The sequence below is a fragment of the Gobio gobio genome, assembly GCF_949357685.1.
Source record: "Gobio gobio genome assembly, chromosome: 8".
Classification (NCBI taxonomy): Eukaryota; Metazoa; Chordata; class Actinopteri; order Cypriniformes; family Gobionidae; genus Gobio; species Gobio gobio.
The window spans coordinates 50,620,481-50,643,359 of record NC_137114.1 but is presented as its reverse complement, the minus strand read 5'-3'; the positions used below and the strand labels follow the sequence as shown (position 1 = coordinate 50,643,359).

Genomic DNA, 22,879 nt, shown 5'->3' with positions numbered 1-22,879 from the left:
CAGGTGTCGTTTTAGATTTGATGATGAAATAAACTCTTTACCACAATGATCACAGTTAAATGGTTTCTCTCCATAGTGAATGTGCCGATGATACTTGAGATCAGTTAAATATGTGAAACTCTTTCCACACTGAGTGCATGTATACGGTTTCTCTCCAGTGTGAACTCTCATGTGTGCGTCAAGGTTTCCTTTATATGTGAAACTCTTTCCACACTGAGTGCATGTATACGGTTTCTCTCCAGTGTGAATTCGCATGTGTGCGTCAAGGTTTCCTTTTTGTGTGAAACTCTTTCCACACTGAGTGCATGAATACGGTTTCTCTCCAGTGTGAACTCTCATGTGTGCATTAAGGTTTCCTTTATGTGTGAAACTCTTTCCACACTGAGTGCAGGTGTTCAGCTTTTTGGCTTTTGTTCTTTGAGTTTTAAAGTTATGATGTTCCTCCTTCACTTCATTCAGTTCTTGTCTTTGCCGTTTCACTTCCACATGTTCTAAAATACACATCAAGGTAGAATCAGTTCAAGTGAACCCTTATTTAATAGCAGAAAGCAACAGAGATCAGACCTTTCATGTGGCAAAGTTTTGTCATTAAATTTTTAATATAGTGAACAATATGCTTGACAAGTACTTTACACAAGGTTATGATCATTTAGATGCATTCCCTATCATTTATCATCCATATACAGGGTTTTTCCTGCTTAGAGAATTACGAGGCGGCCGCCTCCCTCAAATTTCGTGCCGCCTCCGTCTGTCGACAAAACTGAAGACAGGCAGTCACTTGCTCAGATTAGGCATGTCGTGATAATTAAATAATCATCAGAAATATATATTGCCACATGATCCTTCAGCAATCATTATTAGTATCAGTGTTGGGGGTAACGAGTTACAAAATAACGGATTACAGTAACGATATAACTTTTTTGGGTAACGAAGTAAAATAACGCATTACACTAAAAATATTGGTAACTACACTACTTTACTAGACTATAGGAACGCACTTTCCTGCGTTACTCAAGCCTGAGTGCATGCGAGTGCTGCAGTATGTTTGAATATGACCAGTCATTTTCGCCGTCATCACAAATGAGAAGTCGCGCGCGCTGTGAGAAGATTTTGTCTGTGCACTCATCCAAAAGCGCGCACACGTCTCAGCGCGCAAATATTGAGTTCTCTTTCAAGTTTTGCTCTTGAACGGACAAACTCACACAAAAACTATGTCAACATGCCCATCTTTATGAGTATCCTAGCAGACATAGTCTGCATATACCTTAAGACGACGCATATCTGTGCATGAGGTCTTAAAGGGGCAGTAGCCTTTACTGCTGTCTGTTTAATGTCAAACAACAAAAGACAAGGACATCACTGCTCTTGATTGAATAGATTTTGTAAATTTAATAGGATTCATCTTTAATTTATACAGTCAAATATGCAATGTTATTTTACATTTGATCAATTTCTGTACCTGAAAACTAATGTTAGATGTACCTGAAAAACCTAAAAAGCATTGTTTATTTTATTAGTGTCTTTGCTCAATAGTATTTATTTGTGCTGCTGCTTGTATTTAAATTATTTGTTCTTATTATTTTCTTTATCTTTATTTGACAGTAGTCCTTTTTGTTTGTTTGGGGAAACACTGCCATAGAGCCATATGACGTTTGTCCATATATCTACACGGTAAATTAAGAAATGGGAAAGTAAAGTAATAAGTAGTGAAGTTACTTTTCAAATACAGTAACTAGTAAAGTAATCTCATTACAATTTACAGATGTAACTAGTAACTAATTGCTTTTTTTTGAGTAACTACCCCAACACTGATTAGTATATTATGATTTGCTAGTACAAAGTCATCTAAAGCCATTCTATAGCTGAATGTCTTTCCTCCGCTGTAGCTGTCAATCATTCTCCATTCAGCATTCAAACTGCGCATCGTGTTCGGTTACACTCAGCATCACAGTAAAGCTCACTCCAAGATGATATATTCCCGTTATAATACTTGATATGTAGATAAAATAATTTATCTTCTTGGAGTTTATCTAGCGGTTTCTGAACGATGTTGTGCTCGCTACCGGGTGACAACACAAGGACTATTAATTAGCATCACACGCACAATAACCGGTATTTACATTCAGAGCTCTATCTTCTCTTTATGCCGTGAACTTTTCAATGTGCACTCGCACTGCACTGCACTGCGCACTCTGACTCCATGTTGCTTTAAGCGCATCATTCTGCACTCGGGATGTGCATAAACGCTTTGTTGACGCTCTGTTTTGAAGCGTTTCATATATTTTCATAGTTTTGTGCACTTAAAGATTATTAAAAAAATCTTGTTCTGACGTATCTATCATATATTTATTGTCCCTTTACAGAGCTGCACATTACGTTTACAGTAAACTATAAATCTTGTATATTATTTGTGTAGGCCCATATAATTATTTACATTCATATATAAAAATAAATTAAAAATTAAATATAAATTGTTTTTCATAAATGTATTTAATAAGAACACAAAGTAATTTGTACTTTTTCATTAACATATTTAGATTTTATAAATTGAGTCCAAAGATTTTTTTTCAAGAATTACTTTTTGTAATTGCAACTTTTTTTTAACTATCCACTCACCTAATTTAATATATATATACTTGTCATAGCTTATGATTATATATTTTTATTCATTTATAGTTTTTTCTATAATGAGTGTGTACTTAGTGGATTCTAGTGTTTAACAAATAAAAGAGTGACCATTAGTTCCACAAACACAGATGTATATTCTACAGTGATGTAGAAATATATGAATCATACATTTATAAGCCTTTTATTTTGCCAGTTTGTTGTGCTTGTTTCAGTTATTTACTGAATTGAAAATATATTTAAATATTTAAAGGTGTTTAAAGTGATAATTTAAAAGGGATTAAATTCATAATTATTTAATGATCAAAGCACACAAAAAATTTATAACAAAACCCTAAAACTGACAATTAATTGGCAAAATCGCGAGCCGCGGGTCGGCAGGGCCAAGCAGGATTTGACCACCTCCGCCTCATTTTGAGTCAGGAAAAACCATGATATACAGTATACTTAAGAATCACGAATGGACACCAACCTGTTTGTTGCTCAGTATCTTCATGTTTTATTCTGGATGGTTCTGGATCACTCATGTCTTCAATCTCCTCTTTAATAAACTCCATCTTTAACAGTCACAGATTTCCGCTGCTACACCTGGAGTTTGTCCTTCTCTTGTAGGATGATGTGGATATTCCCAGTATTTATTGGTGAATTGTTGTGGGAGGGGCTTCACTGCAGGTGTGAACTGTGATCACTGTGTTTTGATTCAATCTGCATTTAAAAAGTACAGGCCATAATGTTTAACTGAGCTGCTGAAAAGCCAAAAGTTCCCTGTTTTCACCTCATTCATTATGGTGATGTCTGAGATCTTCTGTAAATTGGCACATTAAGCACATTTTATTGGTGTCGACAGGCTGAAACAAACTACAGGATCATCACCTTTGAAATGTCGCTTCAGTTCTTGTCTTTACTCTTTACACTTCCATTGAGTCTGAAATAAAACATTGAGTTTTTAAAATCAGTTCAAGGAGGATAAATGTGAAGATTCAAGTAAACCCTGATTTACCCTTACGAAAAATAACCATGGTTTTATTATAGTAAAAGTGTAGTTATCATGTTTGTTTGGCTAATTGATTACCATTAACATAACCACAGTTTTACCACAAATACCATGCAGTACCGTCGCAAGGGCTGTGCCAAGTGTGCGACCGCACAGGGCCTCGCGCAAAAGTAAAGTGACAGCTGACTTGACAATGTAAAGCCAATAGTTAAAGTTCATGTTTTTGTCCTTCAAAATAGTGAATAGTTAAAAGACATAGCTAAAAATGTGTATCGTGATGCTTTATTATTCTGCTTGTTAAAAATGTATTATGCAGTAACTTGCAATAGCCTATTTCTCTATGCGTGAGACTGCGTGTAACAGTGATTCATATGTGCATGTCAGTCAGCGCGGCATCCCACGTCAGGCTCGTTGAGCTTTATTCAGTACATTCAATTTCTGATTTTGGCCGCATCTGAAATGGGTCAAACCATAGATATTATAAGAAGTAAATACGCTAGAAATGCACGCTCATTCAAGGATGTGCATTTATTGCATGGACGGAGAAAGCAGGACGCCTGCATTTCATCTGACGGTACGCACAAAAGGTTTTTTATTTAACACTATTAAAATTAAATAAGCAAATATAGCCTAAGTATTACACACCTTTCAGAGCATCAGTGAGAGCAATGGCACCGCAGAACGAGTAAAGCTACTCTATCTCTTTTAAATGTTTTTTAATCTGAAAACTGCAAAAAGCAACAAAATTGTCAGACATCCATTTAGTGCATGTTCACTGAGGAAAACAACTGAAAAACAATGCTGGTCCTCTCAATACTGTCTGGTTATTTTATTGACTGAGATGGCTTCAGATGATTCAGTGAGAGAGCAGTCCAAACTCATTCAAGTGGATTCAGGCCGTTTTGCAAACTCGTTTGACCCATTCATAATGTAGAACATAATTTAAGCGTCAAAATGTGCGCAATGCGCAGTTCAGTTACTTAGCTAATGCTGTTAAACTGAATATAATTTGTTTTCTTCTTAAATACCCACATAAACAACAAATTGTTCGTCACTATAGCAACAGTAGACCCCCGTTAATAGGCTATACCCCCGGGCCTCGCACATCACGTTCGCACAGGGCCTCGCACCCCCTTTGCGATGCGCCTGCTACCATTTTTACCACAAATACCATGGTTAAACTATGGTTAGAGTAGCAAAGCCATGGTTAATTTGTGGTTACCACGGTTTAACTATAATAACCATGTTTTTTTTAATTTTTTTTTATTTGTAGTAAAACCATGGTTTTATTTTCATATGGGTAATTACAGAAAACAAGAGATCATGAGTCTGTCTATCAAATATCAGATTTATGATAGCCAAAGTTTAGTTCTCTCATTCTACAGTCAAAATGTGAATAATAACTGCTGTACAAGATTATGATCTAAGTGCATGTCATATATCTCCAGACTATTTGGTTATTTTGTCACAGCTCTTATGATTGTTATCTAACAATATATGAACTAAGTCAAACAAGCCAGTGATTATCATGCATGAAAAAATTCATAAATATGTAGATTTACAAACATTCCCATCCAACTGTCATTTGTTATCAACATATTTAACTAACCTTACACATCTATTAAAAAAAAAATGGACTGAATCCCTTATATGACGTTAGTTATGTGTTTGTTTACCTCTTGTAGTTTGTCTGTTCTCTCATCTATCTTCACTTTTTCATGTTCGCGCTCTCCAGCTGCCGCAAACGCGCTATCAGCTGTCGTGAACACCTACCGCACGCATTGAGCAACAAACGTTACTCGCTTGTTTCCTCCAGGGGGCGCTCGGTGACTCGAAATAACCGAGAGAAATAACAGCAGCACCACATTCGAGTAGCACCAGCACTAAGTTGCCTGTATCAGTATTAATCGAATATAATTTATTATCTTTATGAGCGCTGTCTCTGTGCTGTGATGCGGTCAGAAACCAGATTGAGAATTGTCAAAGTATCTGAGCTCAATAATTTATTCAGCTGATTGAAAACAACTTTTTCAATGATCTTGCTTATGGAAGGAAGATTTGAGATTGGTCTGTAGTTGCTCAATGTGGTCTTATCTAGATTGCTCTTTTTCAGGAGGGGCTTAACTACTGTGGTTTTAAGGGAGTTTGGAAAAGTCCCAGAAAGAAGTGAGGAGTTTACCACTTCTAGGAGATCTGCTTCTAAACAGTTAAACACACTTTTGAAAAACGAAGTGGGGAGTGTGTGAGATGTTTTATAGCCATTCGTGGAGCTGTTAGACATCAGATCAGACCAAGGAACTAACTTCATAGGGGCAAAGAGTGAGTTGAAGAATGCCTTAAAATAAGTGAGTAAAGAGAGAGTGGGAGTATATCTGGCATTTCTGATTGAATGCACCTAGTTCAAGTCACACTGGAGGCGTTTGGGAGCGGCAGATTTGAACCGTCACGAGTGTAATGGGATCAGTTTTGGCACAAAGTACTGGGAGACTAAAGGATGCTTCTTTCTGTACGTATGTCCATAGTCAACAACCGTCCATTGACAGTAGATGGCCTCAGTGATCCCACAAGTCTAGAACCTTTGACCCCTAACCACTTGCTTACCATGAAGTCATCTGTTCCACTTCCTCTTCCAGGTACATTTGTTAAGGAAGATCTTTATGCGAAGAGACGATGGCGGCAAGTACAGTTTTTGAGTTAACAGTTTTGGAGCAGATGGAGGACAGAATATCTTGCTAACATCTCCCTCAGGCAAAGATGGCATACTCCAAGACAGAATGTGCAAATATGTGATATTGTCATTGTGAAGGAAGGGGAAGTTCCCCGGAATGAATGGAGGTTGGCTAGGGTCCTGAAAGTTTACAAGGAAGATGACGGACTGGTGCAGAAAGTTACAATACAGATAGGAGATCAGAAGTTGGGAAAAAGGGGTGAACGCTAGAGGTCTTCACGGGGCCCCCGAGACCCGTGGACCCGGGACCCGTACGGGTTCGGGTCTATATTTTAAATGATCAGCCGGGTCCGGGTCGGGTCCCAATCTATTACTTCGGGTCCCGGGTCTGTTTAACATGCGTGTCTACCCAGATAACAATTTTTGGTTCCCAGAACGTTCTGGGAATGTTAGTTTCTGGTTCCCAGAACGTTCTCAGAACGTTCCCAGAACAGGCATCCTAACATTCTCTATTGGTTAGCCAGGAAAGTTTTCTTTACGTAAACAGAACGTTACCCTAACCTCCCCAGAACGTTCTCAGAATGTTCCCGGAACGTTCCCCTAACCTCTTTACTCCGATATAATTTACCCTGCTGTACGTCAGTAATAGTCCAGCAATGCCCGCGTCCCATATGGTATAAGCGGCATGGAAAACAGATGAATGGACGTCAATAATCAGTAGCCTACTACAAACCATATCTTGTTTTGAACTTATTTAATCAATAGAAATAATTCAAGCACATAAACCTTCATATGGAGGATTAGGGTTAGGGTAAAATTGAATTATGCATCAATATGTACATTTCGTAATTTGTATCACTGACACCTACTACCACAACCAGGTTTTACGTTTAAGTGCCAAATAACAATGACTTCAACACAATATGTGGTTTTAAAATATGAATTTTATTCACAGACTTTAATAATGAATAAAGATTACTTTAACTGGGATAACTGCATTATTTTCTTACCACTGAATTAATGGAACGTAGCCTACTTCTCTCTTTTGGTCAGTAAACCAAAACTCCTCGGTTAACATCATGTTGTCTTCAATTACGTTTCAAATCTCTGTGAAATCACACTATTTACACTGGTATATTTATTAATTATAACCCATTATTCAATAAAGATCGATAAACTAATGTTAGTCAGTCGGTAAAATCGAAATGACCGTTCATTTTTAAATTACGCGAGGGCGCGTCTTTCTGTGGATGACGAAAGCGCTTGCTGGAGAATCGCGCGCAGATCAGAGGCGCGCAGTAACGAAATATACAGATAAACCTGCATATATATTATAAAAAAATGTAATCTAAAAATAACCTGCAGGGAACATTCTGGGAAGGTTCTCTTTAGGTTATAAAATAAACCCCAAAAATAGCCTGCAGGGAACGTTCTGGGAAGGTTCTCTTTAGGTTATAAATTAAATCACAAAAATAACCTGCAGGTAACGTTCTGGGAAGGTTCTCTTTAGGTTATAAAATAAACCCCAAAAATAACCTGCAGGGAACGTTCTGGGAAGGTTCTCTTTAGGTTATAAAATAACACCTCAAAAATAACCTGCAGGGAACGTTCTCTTTTGGTTACAAAAACACAACCAATAGAGAACGTTCCCAGAACATTCTTATTTGGTTCCCTACAAAAATAACCAAACGGGAACCATATGGGAACGTTAGGGGAACGTTCTGTGTTTACTGGGTAATACCTGAGTCGATCCGGACTCGGAGAACCTGCCCGTGATCAGAGTCAGTCAGCACTGCTTGTGTGTTTTTTGTAACTTGCAACTTGTAAAATTAGGATAAGGAAAGTGTGTGCCGGGAAATAAGGTTTAAAAAAAAGAAAGAAGAAAAACTCTCTCTCTCTCTCTCTCGCATGCACGCACGCACACTCGCTCTCTCTGCAAGCGCACGGTAATAATAATGGTTACCTTCATGAGTGATGTGCGAAAAAAGCTAAAAAACTACGAATATAAAGAAGTTAAACCCACGGGCACCTCTTCTGTCTGGGCATCCTTCATGCATATTGTGGACAAACATGAGAAAAAAGTAAGTGCTGTCAAGTGTATTAGCCTACATGTGACGCACTGTTGAAGTTTGATTTGAACTTATATTTAAATAATATATTTCAAATCAGCAACAACATCTCAGGTGAACGGTCACAAATGTTTTCTATGATGCTCAAATGCTCAAAAGCTTTTTGCGTAAAAAAGCTAATATTTCAGGTTGCTCCAGCCAACGCGCATTTGCAGTCTCAAGCGCGTGTCATGTTTCTATGGCAACCCGAGCTTCCGCTGTGAGTGTGAGTGACTTTAATAATAATATGAATGAGCCGTCTTGTTTAATCTTAAAGTTTTGGTGGTCAGACTCGGCTCAGAGATGATAGCAAATAAATAATGTCAGCTGCCACCAAACGAGCAATCGTTATTATAGTTCAAAAAGGCAAACAGTCAAAGTTATTATGCAAGTTAACTTGAGGGGAAATGCAAATCTGCAAAGACGCATTTGTCATCCGTCACCGTGACATAAAGTGGACTTTTAAAGCTGAAATGATGAGTGAATTAAGCATGCTTGGAATAACAAGAGAAGAATAACATGGATTTAACTTTTTGGCAAGGATGTAAATGCATCACAATCAAGTAACGTTAGGAAGGGAGACGACGGCTATAGGTAAGACAAAAAGTTACGTTACATGTTTCGCAACTTGTCTATTGACTTGTTAATATCAGTTTATTGTGGAATATGTGACAATCGGGTCCAGTTGGGTCTGTATCTTCGCGCCGGGTTCGGTTCCAGCTTTTAAATAATAGACGGGTCCAGGTCGGTTCCGGGTACTACATTTTTGGCATTGCTCGGATCTGCACGGGTCCGGGTCGGTTCCGTTTAGCACATTACGGGTCTCTTCGGGTTCAGTTATGAATTTTTGGACCGTGAAGACCTCTAGTGAATGCCACACTAAACCCTCTATAGTTGAACGTCCTATCCAAAAGCTGGTAGTTCTTGTAGCAAAAAAATTGAAACAATCACCCTATCACGTTATTAGAATTGAGTTACATTGGTATCCTGGTATCATGTTGATTTTGTGTTGAGTTTAACACTGGTTAATATTAACATTAGATTTGGTGAACAATTTGTTCATTTTTAGCTTAAGAATGTGAAATTATGAATTATGGGGTTTATATCGTGTTTGATTTCATGTACTGTGATGCCTGGAAATTACCCTTTGCATGTGTATGTTTCAAGAAAATCAAAGGTAATTTGGTGGGAGTGTAGCTGACACTGGTAGGTCAGCTGTGGGTTACATATTGTGTATGGATGTGTGTATGGTATACGTATATGTATATAACATATATTGGTGGTTTTCAGGGGTTAATGTTTATTTTATTTTGTATTTCTTTATGATTAAAATACGTATGTATGTGTACCAATTTTGTTAATTTTGGTGGTATTGGATTTTGTTACCGTGTTTGTATAAAGTGATTGTCATGTGACTCTTCCTGGGTTATTTAACAAGTGTTAGTGTCAACAGAATGGCAAATGTGAATTCAGAAATACATGGGCTCCTGATTTTTCTTTGTGGAGTTGTTTCTGTTGATGACTAGTTTTCACGGTGTCTCAGATCAATAAATAAAAACTTATGGACATCAGTACTTCATTTACATTTACATTTAGTAATTTAGCAGACGCTTTTATCCAAAACGACTTACAAATGAGGGCAATAGAAGCAGCTAGAGCAGTCAAGGGCAACAATCTCAACAATATGCAAGTGCTGTAACAAGTCTCAGTTAATCTAGCACAGAACAGAATTATTAAAAAAAAAAAAAAAATTAGACAGACAGACAATGAATAGAATGATAAGTGCTATTCTTGATTGGTCAGGTGTTGGAAAAGATGTGTCTTTAGACGTTTTTTGAAAATGGCTACAGACTCTGCCGCACGAATTGAGATAGGCAGGTCATTCCACCAGGTGGGAACGGTCCAGGAAAAGGTCTGTGACAGCGATTTCATGCCTCTCTGGTATGGCACCACAAGGCGTCGTTCACTGGCAGAACGCAAGTTCCAGGAGGGTGTGTAAGTCTGAACAAGCGAGTTTAGGTATATTGGTGCAGAGCCAGTGGTTGTTTTGAAGGTGAGCACCAGTGCCTTGAATTTAATGCGAGCGGCTATTGGTAACCAGTGCAGACTGATGAAGAGAGGCGTGACGTGTGCCCTCTTCGGCTCATTAAAGACCAACCTCGCCGCTGCATTCTGGATAAGTTACAAGGGTTTGATAGTGCATGCCGGAAGGCCCGCTAGAAGAGCATTACAGTAGTCCAGTCTGGAGAGAACAAGAGCTTGTACCAGTAGTTGTGTGGCATGATCTGATAGGAAGGGTCTAATCTTCCTAATGTTAAATAGTGCAAATCTGCAGGACCGGGTTGTTGCAGTGATGTGGTCAGTGAATTTTAGCTGACCATCAATCACAACCCCAATGTTCCAGGCTGTCCTGGACGGAGTTGTGGTTGATGATCCTAGCTGAATGGAGAGATTGTGATGCAGTGCTGGTTTGGCTGAGACCACAAGCAGTTCTTTGCAAGGTTGAGTTGCAGGTGATGTTCCTTCATCCAGGCTGAAATGTCTGTTAGGCAGGCAGTGATACGAACACCAACCGATGGATCGTCAGGTTGAAATAAGAAGTAGAGTTGAGTGTCGTCGGCATAGCAGTGATAGGAAAAGCCATGTTTCTGAATGACCGATCCCAATGATGACATGTAGATGGAGAAGAGAAGTGGTCCAAGCACTGAGCCCTGGGGAACGCCAGTGGCTAGATGATGTGACTTAGACACTTCACCACTCCATGACACCCTGAAGGACCTACCTGAGAGGTAGGACTTGAACCACAGGAGAGCAGTTCCTGAGATGCCCATCTTCATGAGAGTTGACAGGAGGATCTGGTGGTTAACTGTGTCAAAAGCAGCAGACAAATCCAGTAAGATAAGTACTGTGGATTTGGAGGCTGCTCTTGCCTGTCTCAGTGCCTCCGTAACCGAGAGCAGGGCAGTCTCAGTTGAGTGGCCGCTTTTGAAACCGGATTGGTTGATGTCCAGGAGGTTGTTCTGTTCAAGAAACGTAGAGAGCTGAGTAAACACAACCCACTCAAGTGTCTTTGCAATGAAAGACAGAAGGGATACCAGTCTGTAGTTTTCTAAAAGTGCTGGGTTTAGAGAGGGTTTCTTAAGCAGTGGGGTTACCCGAGCCAGCTTAAATGCTGTGGGGAAAGTCCCGGTGTGAAGAGAGGTGTTGACAATGTGAGTGAGTGCAGGAGTAACAGAAGAAGAAATGGCCTGAAGGAGGTGAGTGGGGATAGGATCAAGCAGACATGTAGTGGGATGATTGGAAAGGATGAGTTTGGAGACATCTGCTTCGGAGAGCAGAGAGAAGGAGGGGAGCGTGTGTGTGATGGTTGTTGAGATGTGTGTGTCGGTTTGTGGAGAATCATGTGGAGAATTGGCTGCTGATGGAAGAGGTTTTGTTTGTGAAAAATGATGCAAAGTCATCAGCTGTAAGAGTTGACGAAGGAGGGGGGGGGGGCAAAGGAGCGAAGAGAATGTTTTGAAGTGCACGAGAGTCGGAGCAGATGTTGATTTTGTTGTGGTAGTATGTAGTTTTAGCAGTGGAGACATTAGTAGACAAAGAAGCGAGAAGAGACTGATACAGGGTTAGGTCAGTAGTGTTTTTAGTTTTGAGCCACTTCCTCTCTGCCGCCCGGAGTCCAGAGCGATGTTCGCGGAGAACATCAGACAGCCAGGGGGCAGAGGGGGTGGTGCGGGCTTGCCTGGATGAAAGGGGACAGAGGTTGTCTTAGCAAGATGTTAGAGTGGAGCAAAGAGTGTCAGTAGCACTGTTAGTGTCTAGTGCTGAGAACTGAGCAGGTGGAGGGAGTGAGGATGAAACCAAAGTGGATAGACGGGAGGGGGAGAGCGAGCGTAGATTACGCCGAAAGGTGATCTGTGGAGGAGTGTGTGTTGTGTCCGGAGTCAGTAGGAGGTTAATAGTGATGAGAAAGTGATCTGAGGTGTGCAGTGGAGTAACTAAAGTGTTGTCTGTGGAGCAGTAGTGTGTAGATCAGGTCCAGATGGTTACCTGATTTGTGAGTAGCTGTAGTACAACCCCAAATCAGAAAAAGTTGGGACAGTATGGAAAACGCAAAAAAAAAAAAAAAGTGATTTCTAAATTTACTTTGACTTGTATTTCATTGCATACAATATGAACAAAAAATATTTCATGTTTTGTCTGGTCAACTTCATGTCATTTGTAAATATGCATCCTTTCCTGTCATTCAGACCTGCAACACATTTCAAAAAAAGTTGGGACAGTAAAGCATTTACCACTTTGTAATGTTGCCATTCATTTTCACAACACTTAAAAGACGTTTAGGGACTGAAGACACCAAGTGATGAAGTGTTTCAGGTGTAATTTTGTCCCATTCTTCCTGTAAACAAGTCTTAAGGTGGGCAACAGTACGGGGTCTTCGTTGTCGCATTTTGCGCTTCAAAATGCGCCACACATTCTCTATTGGAGACAGGTCGGGACTGCAGGCAGGCCAGTCAAGTACCCGTACCCTCTTCCTCCGCAGCCAGGACTTTGTAATGTGTGCAGAATGTGGTTTTGCATTGTCTTGTTGAAATATGCATGGACGTCCCTGGAAAAGATGTCTTCTTGAAGGCAGCATATTATGCTCCAAAATCTCTATGTACTTTTCAGCATTAATGGTGCCTTCACAGAAGTGCAAGTTACCTTTCCCAAGGGCACTGACACAACCCCATACCATGACAGACCCTGGCTTTTGGACTTGTTGCTGGTAACAGTCTGGATGATCCTTTTCTTCTTTGGTCCGGAGCACATGGCGTCCATTCCTCCCAAAAAATACCTGAAATACTGATTCATCTGACCACAGTACACGTTTCCACTGTGTGATGGTCCATCCCAGATGCCTCCGAGCCTAGAGAAGTCGACGGCGCTTCTGGACACTGTTAACATAGGGCTTCCTTTTGGCACAGTACAGTTTTAACTGGCATTTGTGGATGTAACTACGTATTGTGGTACTTGACAAAGGTTTGCCAAAGTAGTCCTGAGCCCATGTGGTGATATCGCTTATAGATGAATGACGATTCTTGATGCAGTGCCGCCTGAGGGATCAGAGATCACGGTTGTTCAGCTTAGGCTTGCGCCCTTGTCATTTACGCACTGAAATTCCTCCAGATTCCTTGAATCTTTTATTTATGTTATGCACTGTTAAATGTGAAAAATCCAAATCTCTTCCTATCTTTCTTTGAGGAACATTGTTTTTAAACATTTGAATAATTTTCTCACGTATTTGTTGGCAAACTGGCGATCCTCTGCCCATCTTTGCTCCTAAAGGATTAGACATTTACATTTACGCATTTGGCAGACGCTTTTATCCAAAGCGACTTACAGTGCCCTTTTTACAGGGACAATCCCCCTGGAGCTACATGGAGTAAAGTGCCTTGCGCAAGGACACACTGGTGGTGACCACTGGGATCGAACCAGCAACCTTCTGCATATCAGTTCCATGGTTTAACCCACCGGACCACCATAGACCTTTCTTGGATGCTGCTTTTGTACCAAATCATAATTACAATCACCTGTTGAAATCACATTATTATTTAACCATTTTACCTCATTACTAGCCCTAAATTGCTCCTGTCCCATCTTTTTTTTTTAAATGTGTTGCAGGTCTGAATGACAGGAAAGGATGCATATTTACAAATGACATGAAGTTGACCAGACAAAACATGAAATATTTTGTGTTCATTTTGTCTGCAATGAAATACAAGTCAAAGTAAATTTAGAAATCACTTCTTTTTTTATTTTTTTGCGTTTTCCATACTGTCCCAACTTTTTCTCAGCAGCCTGGGGTTTATCAAGGTGGATGTTGAAGTCACCAAGCAGTACCAGAGGAGTGCCATCCTCAGGGAAGTGGGAGAGTAACATATTCAAATCATCCAAGAAGTTACCCAGTTGACCTGGAGGGAGATTAATAACTAAAACAACTTCATGAAGCGTGGACTGCTGAATAACCAACGAGTAGTTATAGATGGCAAACATAGATGAACCCAATGGAATCACATGACAAACCAGGAAACATGACATTGAACATAAAATAAAATAAGAACATGAACATGAAACAAAACCAAAATACACTGTGACACACTTTATAGTCAGTAACAATATATTTTATTACTTGGCTATAGTTTGTACAACATACTTTGAATTTCATAATGTCACACAATACAGTATTGTAAATGTGCTGCCATTTAACTACATTTGAATGAATTACTTGGAAGACATTTTCCCAATGTTAATTGCCTTTGTTTTCAAGGCCATTATAATAAATCAAATGTAACGCATCACTAATAAAGAGACAAATTTCATTAACAAGTCCAACATTATTTAAACTTCACATGGTTTCAGCAAAACTGAACAAAATTAACTTAACAAGTTTTTCATTAAAAGAACACTGAAGCGTTATCACAAAAAAAAATAATAATAATAATATCAAACCAAAACCTCCTTTTCTGTTTGTTAAAGTAACACGAAACATTGAAAGTTTTTCGTTTGTGAAATTGATACGAATAATTTAATGACTAGTAGGCTACAACTTACCTCCAAACAGCAGGACTTTTTCTCCGGTTCTATTCTGCTAATATACTTTTTATATATTTAAAGATGATACAATTTTGGTCAAAATATACTATTGAAAAAGAGACTATATACACAATACAATATACTTTTTTTTCAACAAAGATGGCACACAATGATTTACTTGAACATTTTGGATCTGAAGAAAACATTTGCTCACTGTGATACAGAACAATGCTTTATAATATGAGTCACGAGACTACTTGATTGGGTGAAACTCTTCCAACACTGAGTACAGCGGTACGGCTTCTCTCCAGTATGAACTCGCTCATGTACTTTCAGGTGTCCAGAATGAGCAAAACACTTGTCACAATATGAGCACTTGTAAGGTTTTTCTCCAGTATGAATTCTTTGGTGCTGTTTCAGACCTATAGCTGTAGTAAAGCTCTTCCCACAGTCAAAGCACATATAATCTCTCACTTCATTGTGTGTTTTCTGGTGAATTTTAAGACTGTCCAGCCTTGAAAAACTCTTTCCACAGAGAGAACACACATGAGGCTTCTCATCTGAATGAACTTGCAGGTGTTGTTTTAGATGTGATGATGAAATAAAGTCTTTACGACACTGATCACACTTGAATGGTTTTTCTCCAGAGTGAATGCGCAGATGAATCTTGAGACCAGTTACACTTGTGTAACTCTTTTCACATTGAGTGCATGTATACGGTTTCTCTCCAGTGTGAACTCTCATGTGTTTGTTAAGGTCTTCTTTTTGTGTGTAGCTCTTTCCACACTGAGTGCATGTATACGGTTTCTCTCCAGTGTGAACACTCATGTGTGCGATAAGGTGTGCTTTTTGTGTGAAACTCTTTCCACACTGAGTGCATGTATACGGTTTCTCTCCAGTGTGAACTCTCATGTGTTTGTTAAGGTTTCCTTTATGTGTGCAACTCTTTCCACACTGAGTGCAGGTGTGCAGCTTTTTGGCTTTTGTTCTTTGAGTTTTAAGGTTATGATGTTCCTCCTCTTCATTCAGTTCTTGTCTTTCCCGTTTCACTTCCACCTGGTCTAAAATACAAATCAAGTTAGAATCAGTTCAAGTGAACCTTTATTTAATAGCAGAAAGCAACAGAGATCAGGTAACAGATCTTTCATGTGGCAAAGTTTTATTCTGTCTTTCACTTTTTAATATAATTAACAATATTCTTGACAAGTACTATTATTATCATTTAGATGCATTTCTCTATCATTTATCATCCATATACTGTTTATTAATTCACATCCACCAAAGCAGTCAACAATGAAGAATCAAAAATGGACACCAACCTGTTTGTTCCTCAGTATCTTCATGTTTTATTCTGGATGGTTCTGGATAACTCATGTCTTCAATCTCCTCTTTAATAAACTCCATATTTAACAGTCACACAGATTTCAGCTGCTACACCTGGAGTTTGTCCTCCTCTTGTAGGATGATGTGAATATTCCCAGTATTTATTGGTGAATTGTTGTGGGAGGGGCTTCACTGCAGGTGTGAACTGTGATCACTGTGTTTTGATTAAATCTGCATTTAAAAAGTACAGGCCATAATGTTTAACTGAGCTGCTGAAAAGCCAAAAGTTCCCTGTTTTTACCTCATTCATTATTGTGATGTCTGAGATCTGCTGTAAATTGGCCACAGTTTTACCACAAATACCATGGTTAAACTATGGTTAGAGTAGCAAATCCATGGTTAATTTGTGGTTACCACAGTTTAACTAATAACCATGTTTTTTTGTTTGTTTTATTTGTAGTAAAACCATGGTTAATTTTCGTAAGGGTAATAACAGAAAACAAGAGATTGTGTCTGTCTATCAAATATCAGATTTATGATGAGCCAAAGGTTAGTTCTGTCATTCTACAGTCAAAATGTGAATAATAACTGCTGTACAATATTATGATCTAAGTGCATGTCATATCCGAAGACTATTTGGTTATTTTGTCACAGCTCTTATGATAATTATTTAACAATATATGAACTAAGTCAAACAAGCTAGTGATCATCATCCACAAAACAATTCATAAATATGTAGCTTTACAAACATTCTCATCCAACTGTTAATTGTTTTTTCGACATATTTAACTAACCATACACATCTATTCAATAAAAAAATGGACTGAATCCCTTATATGACGTTAGTTATGTGTTTGTTTACCTCTTGTAGTTTGTCCGTTCTCTCATCTAGCTTCACTTTTCAGGTTCGCGATCTCCAGCTGCCGCAAACGCGCTCTCAGCTGTCGTGAACACCTACCGCACGCATTGAGCAGCAAACGTTACTCGCTTGTTTCCTCCAGGGGGCGCTCGGTGACTCGAAATAACCGAGAGAAATAACAGCAGCACCACATTAACCCGAGCTGCTGAAAACATCTCTGTCTCATTCAGTTTAGATCCAGTTGCATTTCATTTATCAAGCTGAGACAAACCTTTGAAATCTATGTTTTAAAATCTGTTGAATATCTGGTCCTATGGATGGCACAAGTCCACAATATTCTTTCACAAACCTGAAGTGAATGTGAGACTGTATCTATGAAAAAAAAACAGTGGTTCCAGTTATGAGTGTAGATTTATGGATTTATAGACAGGACAGCAGCCCAGGTGAAAACGTTGTACTATTAAATAAATTAAAAATAGACTTGAAATTCAAGTAGTATGCTTATAATACATTTGTATTCCCAACATGCTTATTTGAAATGCATTAAAAATATATTGAATTGCAATTCAATATATTTCTAAAAAGTATACCAGAAGTACTTTGGTAATAAATATATATGCTTAATTATACTTTAAAAAACATATTTAGTGTATTTATTTATGCTATATATAATACATATATAATGCAATATATATTAAATATTTATGCATTTATCTTTTTTAATATTTTCAAAAGTAAGATATTTAAAAAAAACATTTAACATTTAAAAAGTATCAAATTATAATGTATTATAAACATTTACAAACTATTATTAAGCATTGCAATATGCATACTTATTCATATGTTGTTCACTTTTACATCTTAAAAGGCTGTTGTCCATTACATGATCCGTTTGTAATAGGCTACTACTAAAATTCCAATAAGGATTTCAACATCATATTATTTGAAATGCATCATAAACACTGATCTATATAGAGAAACGTGATCATAAATCATAAATCTTTAATAAAAATGCCTGTTTTTACTTGTGTTTAAATGCAAACCACACATGATTAAACCTAATTGTTCCAGAGCTGTTCGGTTCTCATGATAATGAGCTCAGACTATGTTGCTTGAATGTGATTATAAACCTAAATTTAAACTGTAAATCATAAAGAGCGATTGTGTCTCTTCAGAGGTCTTGGAGGAAACCATGTGATTCATATCGTCGCTTCCCGATGAAACTCACGTATGTCCAAAACGGTTACTTTTCAGGAAGTGAAAAAAACACAGTATTTCAAAAGCAGTTGAATGTAGCGTTGTCATACTTGGTACGGCATCTTTACATGTAACCATATTCTTGCCAGTGTAATGATATAATCCACATTTGACCAAAATTTTGTTTAAATGGACATACGTGCATATTTTACAGTAACGGTGGTCGATACGCGTTCTTCCGATCATTAATTAGAATGGCCAAGCCGCGTTTCATATTGACAGAGGAATACGTGCTGGACATTCTCAGCCTCTGGCAAGCGGTGATAGCAGTATGAGTGAGGCATGTTCTAGTGACAATCATGACAGTAGCATTACAGGCTATAATTTGATCAGTTTGACTAAGAAAAAAAAAAGTTTGAATCTTATCAATGAGACCGAGTTTATTTACATACTAGCAAGCAAACTAATCTGTGAAGAACTAGATTAGAACTAAACTGTAGAGAGCTTCAATGTCGTACTTTCGGCTATCCAGTGCTGAGCTTCGATGAAACTTCACGAGACCGGCGAGATGCTTCCACAGGGCGGGAGATACGCGGCGTGATTGACAGCTTTGACACCAAATGGATATACGTGAAAATCAGATGACATGATTTCACAACTTTTCATTGGCCATTTAGATATGTGAAGCATACAGTATACGGAAATGAACCTGGACATTCAATCCGTCGAAAAATCTCAAAATCGGCAAAATCGACATACGTGGTTTTCATCGGACAGCGACGATATGGATTACTTTGGGGATTTTTTTTGTTGTTTTTTGCAATGAGCATTTTGCTGTGTGTCACTCATATAATGCTTGTCAATGGAGACGAAATCTATTAGAGTAAAAAAAACATGGACAGACGACTTCAAATTAAACCCTGCGGCTCATGACGACACATTGATGTCTTAAGACACGAAACGATCGGTTTCTGAGAGAAACCGAACGGTATTTATGCAATTAATTTCCCCTCATATCAGACGAATGTCTTCAGCTCTGCAGACTGCCATCACTTCCCGTAGGTGAGGTCAAAATTCCAGCCGGGTCATAGATATATACATAGATACCTCATTAGTGCCTGCGTGGATCGCTCGAATGAGGAATCTACGTATACATATCTATGACCCGGCCAGAATTTTGACCTCACTGACAGGAAGTGATGGCAGTCTGCAGAGCTGAAGCATTCGTCTGATATGAGGTGAAATTAATTGCATAAATACTGTTCGGTTTCTCTCAGAAACCGATCGTTCCGTGTCTTAAGACATCAATGTGTTGTCACGAGCTGCAGGGTTTAATTAGAAGTTGTCTGTCCATGTTTTTTTCACTCTAATAGAATTTGTCTCCATTGACAAGCATTATATAAGTGACACACAGCAACGGTTGGAGTTAAAAATCTTCATTTGTGTTCTACTGAAGAAACGAAGACACCTACATCTTGGATGCCTTAGGGGTAAGCAGCAAAACATCAAATTTTCGTTTTTGGGTGAACTATCCCTTTAAGCGTCCAATCAAAGAATAATTCAACGATCTTCACATGAATAATTTAATAAAGCACAAATCTTGTGTCATTTCACAGCAACACTAGTTTATTAGTTTCACATGATTTCATGATTTACATTTTTGATCAAAGAAAACATTTGCTCACTGTGACACAGAACAACACTTTTTAATATGAGCCACTAGATTACACTCTAAAAAATGCTGGGTTAACAATAACCCAAGTTGGGTTGAAAATGGACTAACCCAGCAATTGGGTTGTTTTAACCCAGCAATTGGGTTGTTTTAACCCAGCGGTTGGGTTAAATGTTTGCTTAAAACAACCTAATTGCTGGGTTAAAACAACCCAATTGCTGGGTTAAAACAACCCAATTGCTGGGTTAGTCCATTTTCAACCCAACTTGGGTTATTTTTAACATAGCATTTTTTAGAGTGTACTTGAATATCTAAAACTCTTCTCACACTGAGTACAGCGGTACGGCTTCTCTCCAGTATGAACTCGCTCATGTGATTTCAGAGATCCAAAATGAGCAAAACACTTCTTACAATATGAGCACTTGTAAGGTTTTTCTCCAGTATGAATTCTTTGGTGCTGTTTCAGATGGTCAGCTATAATAAAGCTCTTCCCACAGTCAAAGCACATATACTATCTCACTTCATCATGTGTTTTCTGGTGCAGTTTAAAACTGTTCAGCCATGAAAAACTCTTTCCACAGTGAGAACACACATGAGGCTTCTCATCTGAATGAACTGTCGTAAGGTGTCGTTTTAGATTTGATGATGAAATAAACTCTTTACCACACTGATCACTGTTAAATGGTTTTTCTCCAGAGTGATGGAGCAGATGATAACCGAGAGCTGATGCTTGAGAAAAACTCTTTCCACACTGAGTGCATGTATACGGTTTCTCTCCAGTGTGAATTCTCATGTGTGTGTTAAGGTTTCCTTTATGTGTGAAACTCTTTCCACACTGAGTGCAGGTGTGCAGCTTTTTGGCTTTTGCTCTTTGAGTTGTAAAGTTAGGATGTTCCTCATTCACTTCATTCAGTTCTTGTTTTTCCCGTTTTACTTCCACCTGGTCTAAAATACACATCAAGTTAGAATCAATTCAAGTGAACCCTGATTTAATAACAGAAAGTAACAGAGATCAGGTATCAGATCTTTCATGTGGCAAAGGTTTGTTTTGACATTCACTTGTTAATGCAGTTAACAATATGCTTGACAACTGCTATACAAGGTTATGATCATTTATCATCCATATACTGTTTATTAATTCACATCCACCAAAGCAGTCAACAATGAAGAATCAAGAATGGACACCAACCTGTTTGTTCCTCAGTATCTTCATGTTTTATTCTGGATGGTTCTGGATAACTCATGTCTTCAATCTCCTCTTTAATAAACTCCATCTATAACAGTCACACAGATTTCAGCTGCTACACCTGAAGTTTGTCCTTCTCTTGTATGATGATGTGGATATTCCCAGGCTGCATTCGAAACCGCATACTTCCCTACTATATAGTATGTAAAAAGCAGTAGGCGAGCGAATAGTATGTCCGAATCCTCAGTATTCATAAAAGAGTAGGCGAGAATTACCGGGCGGATGAACTAATTCTCGCGAGATTCGGACGTGCGTGTACTTAAATTGCGTCCGAATATGCCTACTTACCTAATACATAGTAGGAGAAAACAGTACGTGAATGGAGTAGTATGTCCGAAACCTCAGTATTTATAAAACAGTATAGGCGAGAAATCCCCGGATGGCCTACTGCGTCCGCCCAGATTCTGAAGTGTGCATGCGATGGACACTTTAATATCCCATGAGGCCACGGGGAATCATCATTTTCGAACATGTCGGAGGACGGAGACACAGCTGTTTTCAAGTGTAAGTTCAACAAACTGAACCGCTGTTAATTGTATTTAAATTTCACATATTTAACAACTGACGAGGAAACTGTTGGTTTTAAGACATTAATATATATTAAATATTGATATATTAAAGGTATTAAATAGCTGTAAAATATTTCATTTTCATATAGTTAACGCACCAGTCGTGCTTCATTAAGCACACATACTTCTGAAGATTTGTTAATCATCGTTTTCTTGAAAGCATTACTTTAACTGTGTACAAGAACCTGATAAACGTTTGTTTAAAGAAAAGGTGTGAATGCACTCTTAACCATATGCAATATAGACGTTTCCTAAATGTGCGTTTAACATTTGACAGGGGACATTTTCGATAAGTATTGCAGATGACATCACAGCATGAAATAGACATCTGATCAGAGTGATGTGTGTGTGCTATAATGTAGAGTTCACTGTTGTCAACACTGCTTACTTTACATGAACGTCAGTAATGTTAATAAATCTACATAAAGTAACTAAACATAAGTTATCTTTTTTATTTGTCCATTAGTACTGTTGATGAATTGAGGAACATTAACACATCAGCAACTACCTCAACATTTAAATGTAGTATTGAGCACATAAACTTTTATGCTTTTATCAAGGTGTTGTTTAAGATCCAGGTAAGATGAATGTTGTCTGATGTTACAGGGGCAGAAGAGCTCATGTGTGTTTATCTGGTGGAGACTGGAGAGAGGGTGATGAAAGGCTGTCATCAAAGGCTTTGAGTATACTACAGAAACGAATAAAACATAAATTTAAATCTTAAGTTGTATTTTATTTTAATTTCAAACAGAGTTATTTCAGCACTTTTCTGATTCTTGATGTCTGTGTGTTTGCTGCAGAGCTTCTGTGGTTGAGGCTTGCTCATTGAAACCTTCTGCTTATCAGTTCAGTGTTTAGCCCACTACACCACAAAAGTCATATAGCTACAATACAAATAGCATGTAATTGTAAAAATATTAAATCAAATATGGCAAGAAATGGGATGCTGATAACATGAATTGTAAAACGTTTTAAGTAGTCATGCTGATGGAGAGCAGACACACAGATGTTTGGAGCAGACATCAGCAGTCAAATTGTCCCGCAC

The 22,879-nt window shown here is 38.3% G+C and overlaps 1 protein-coding gene across 1 annotated transcript; it reads right to left on the bottom strand.

Moving 5' to 3' along the window:
• Positions 1-14,170: 14,170 nt before the first annotated feature.
• Positions 14,171-17,230, bottom strand: LOC307131149 (uncharacterized protein). Its single transcript, XM_079824637.1, has 3 exons — positions 17,154-17,230; positions 16,288-16,522; positions 14,171-16,029 (listed from the first exon to the last, which is right to left on the bottom strand). The coding sequence occupies exons 2-3, from the start codon at positions 16,370-16,372 to the stop codon at positions 15,179-15,181; spliced, it is 936 nt and encodes a 311-aa protein (XP_079680763.1). The 5' UTR covers positions 16,373-16,522; positions 17,154-17,230; the 3' UTR covers positions 14,171-15,178.
• Positions 17,231-22,879: the final 5,649 nt, after the last annotated feature.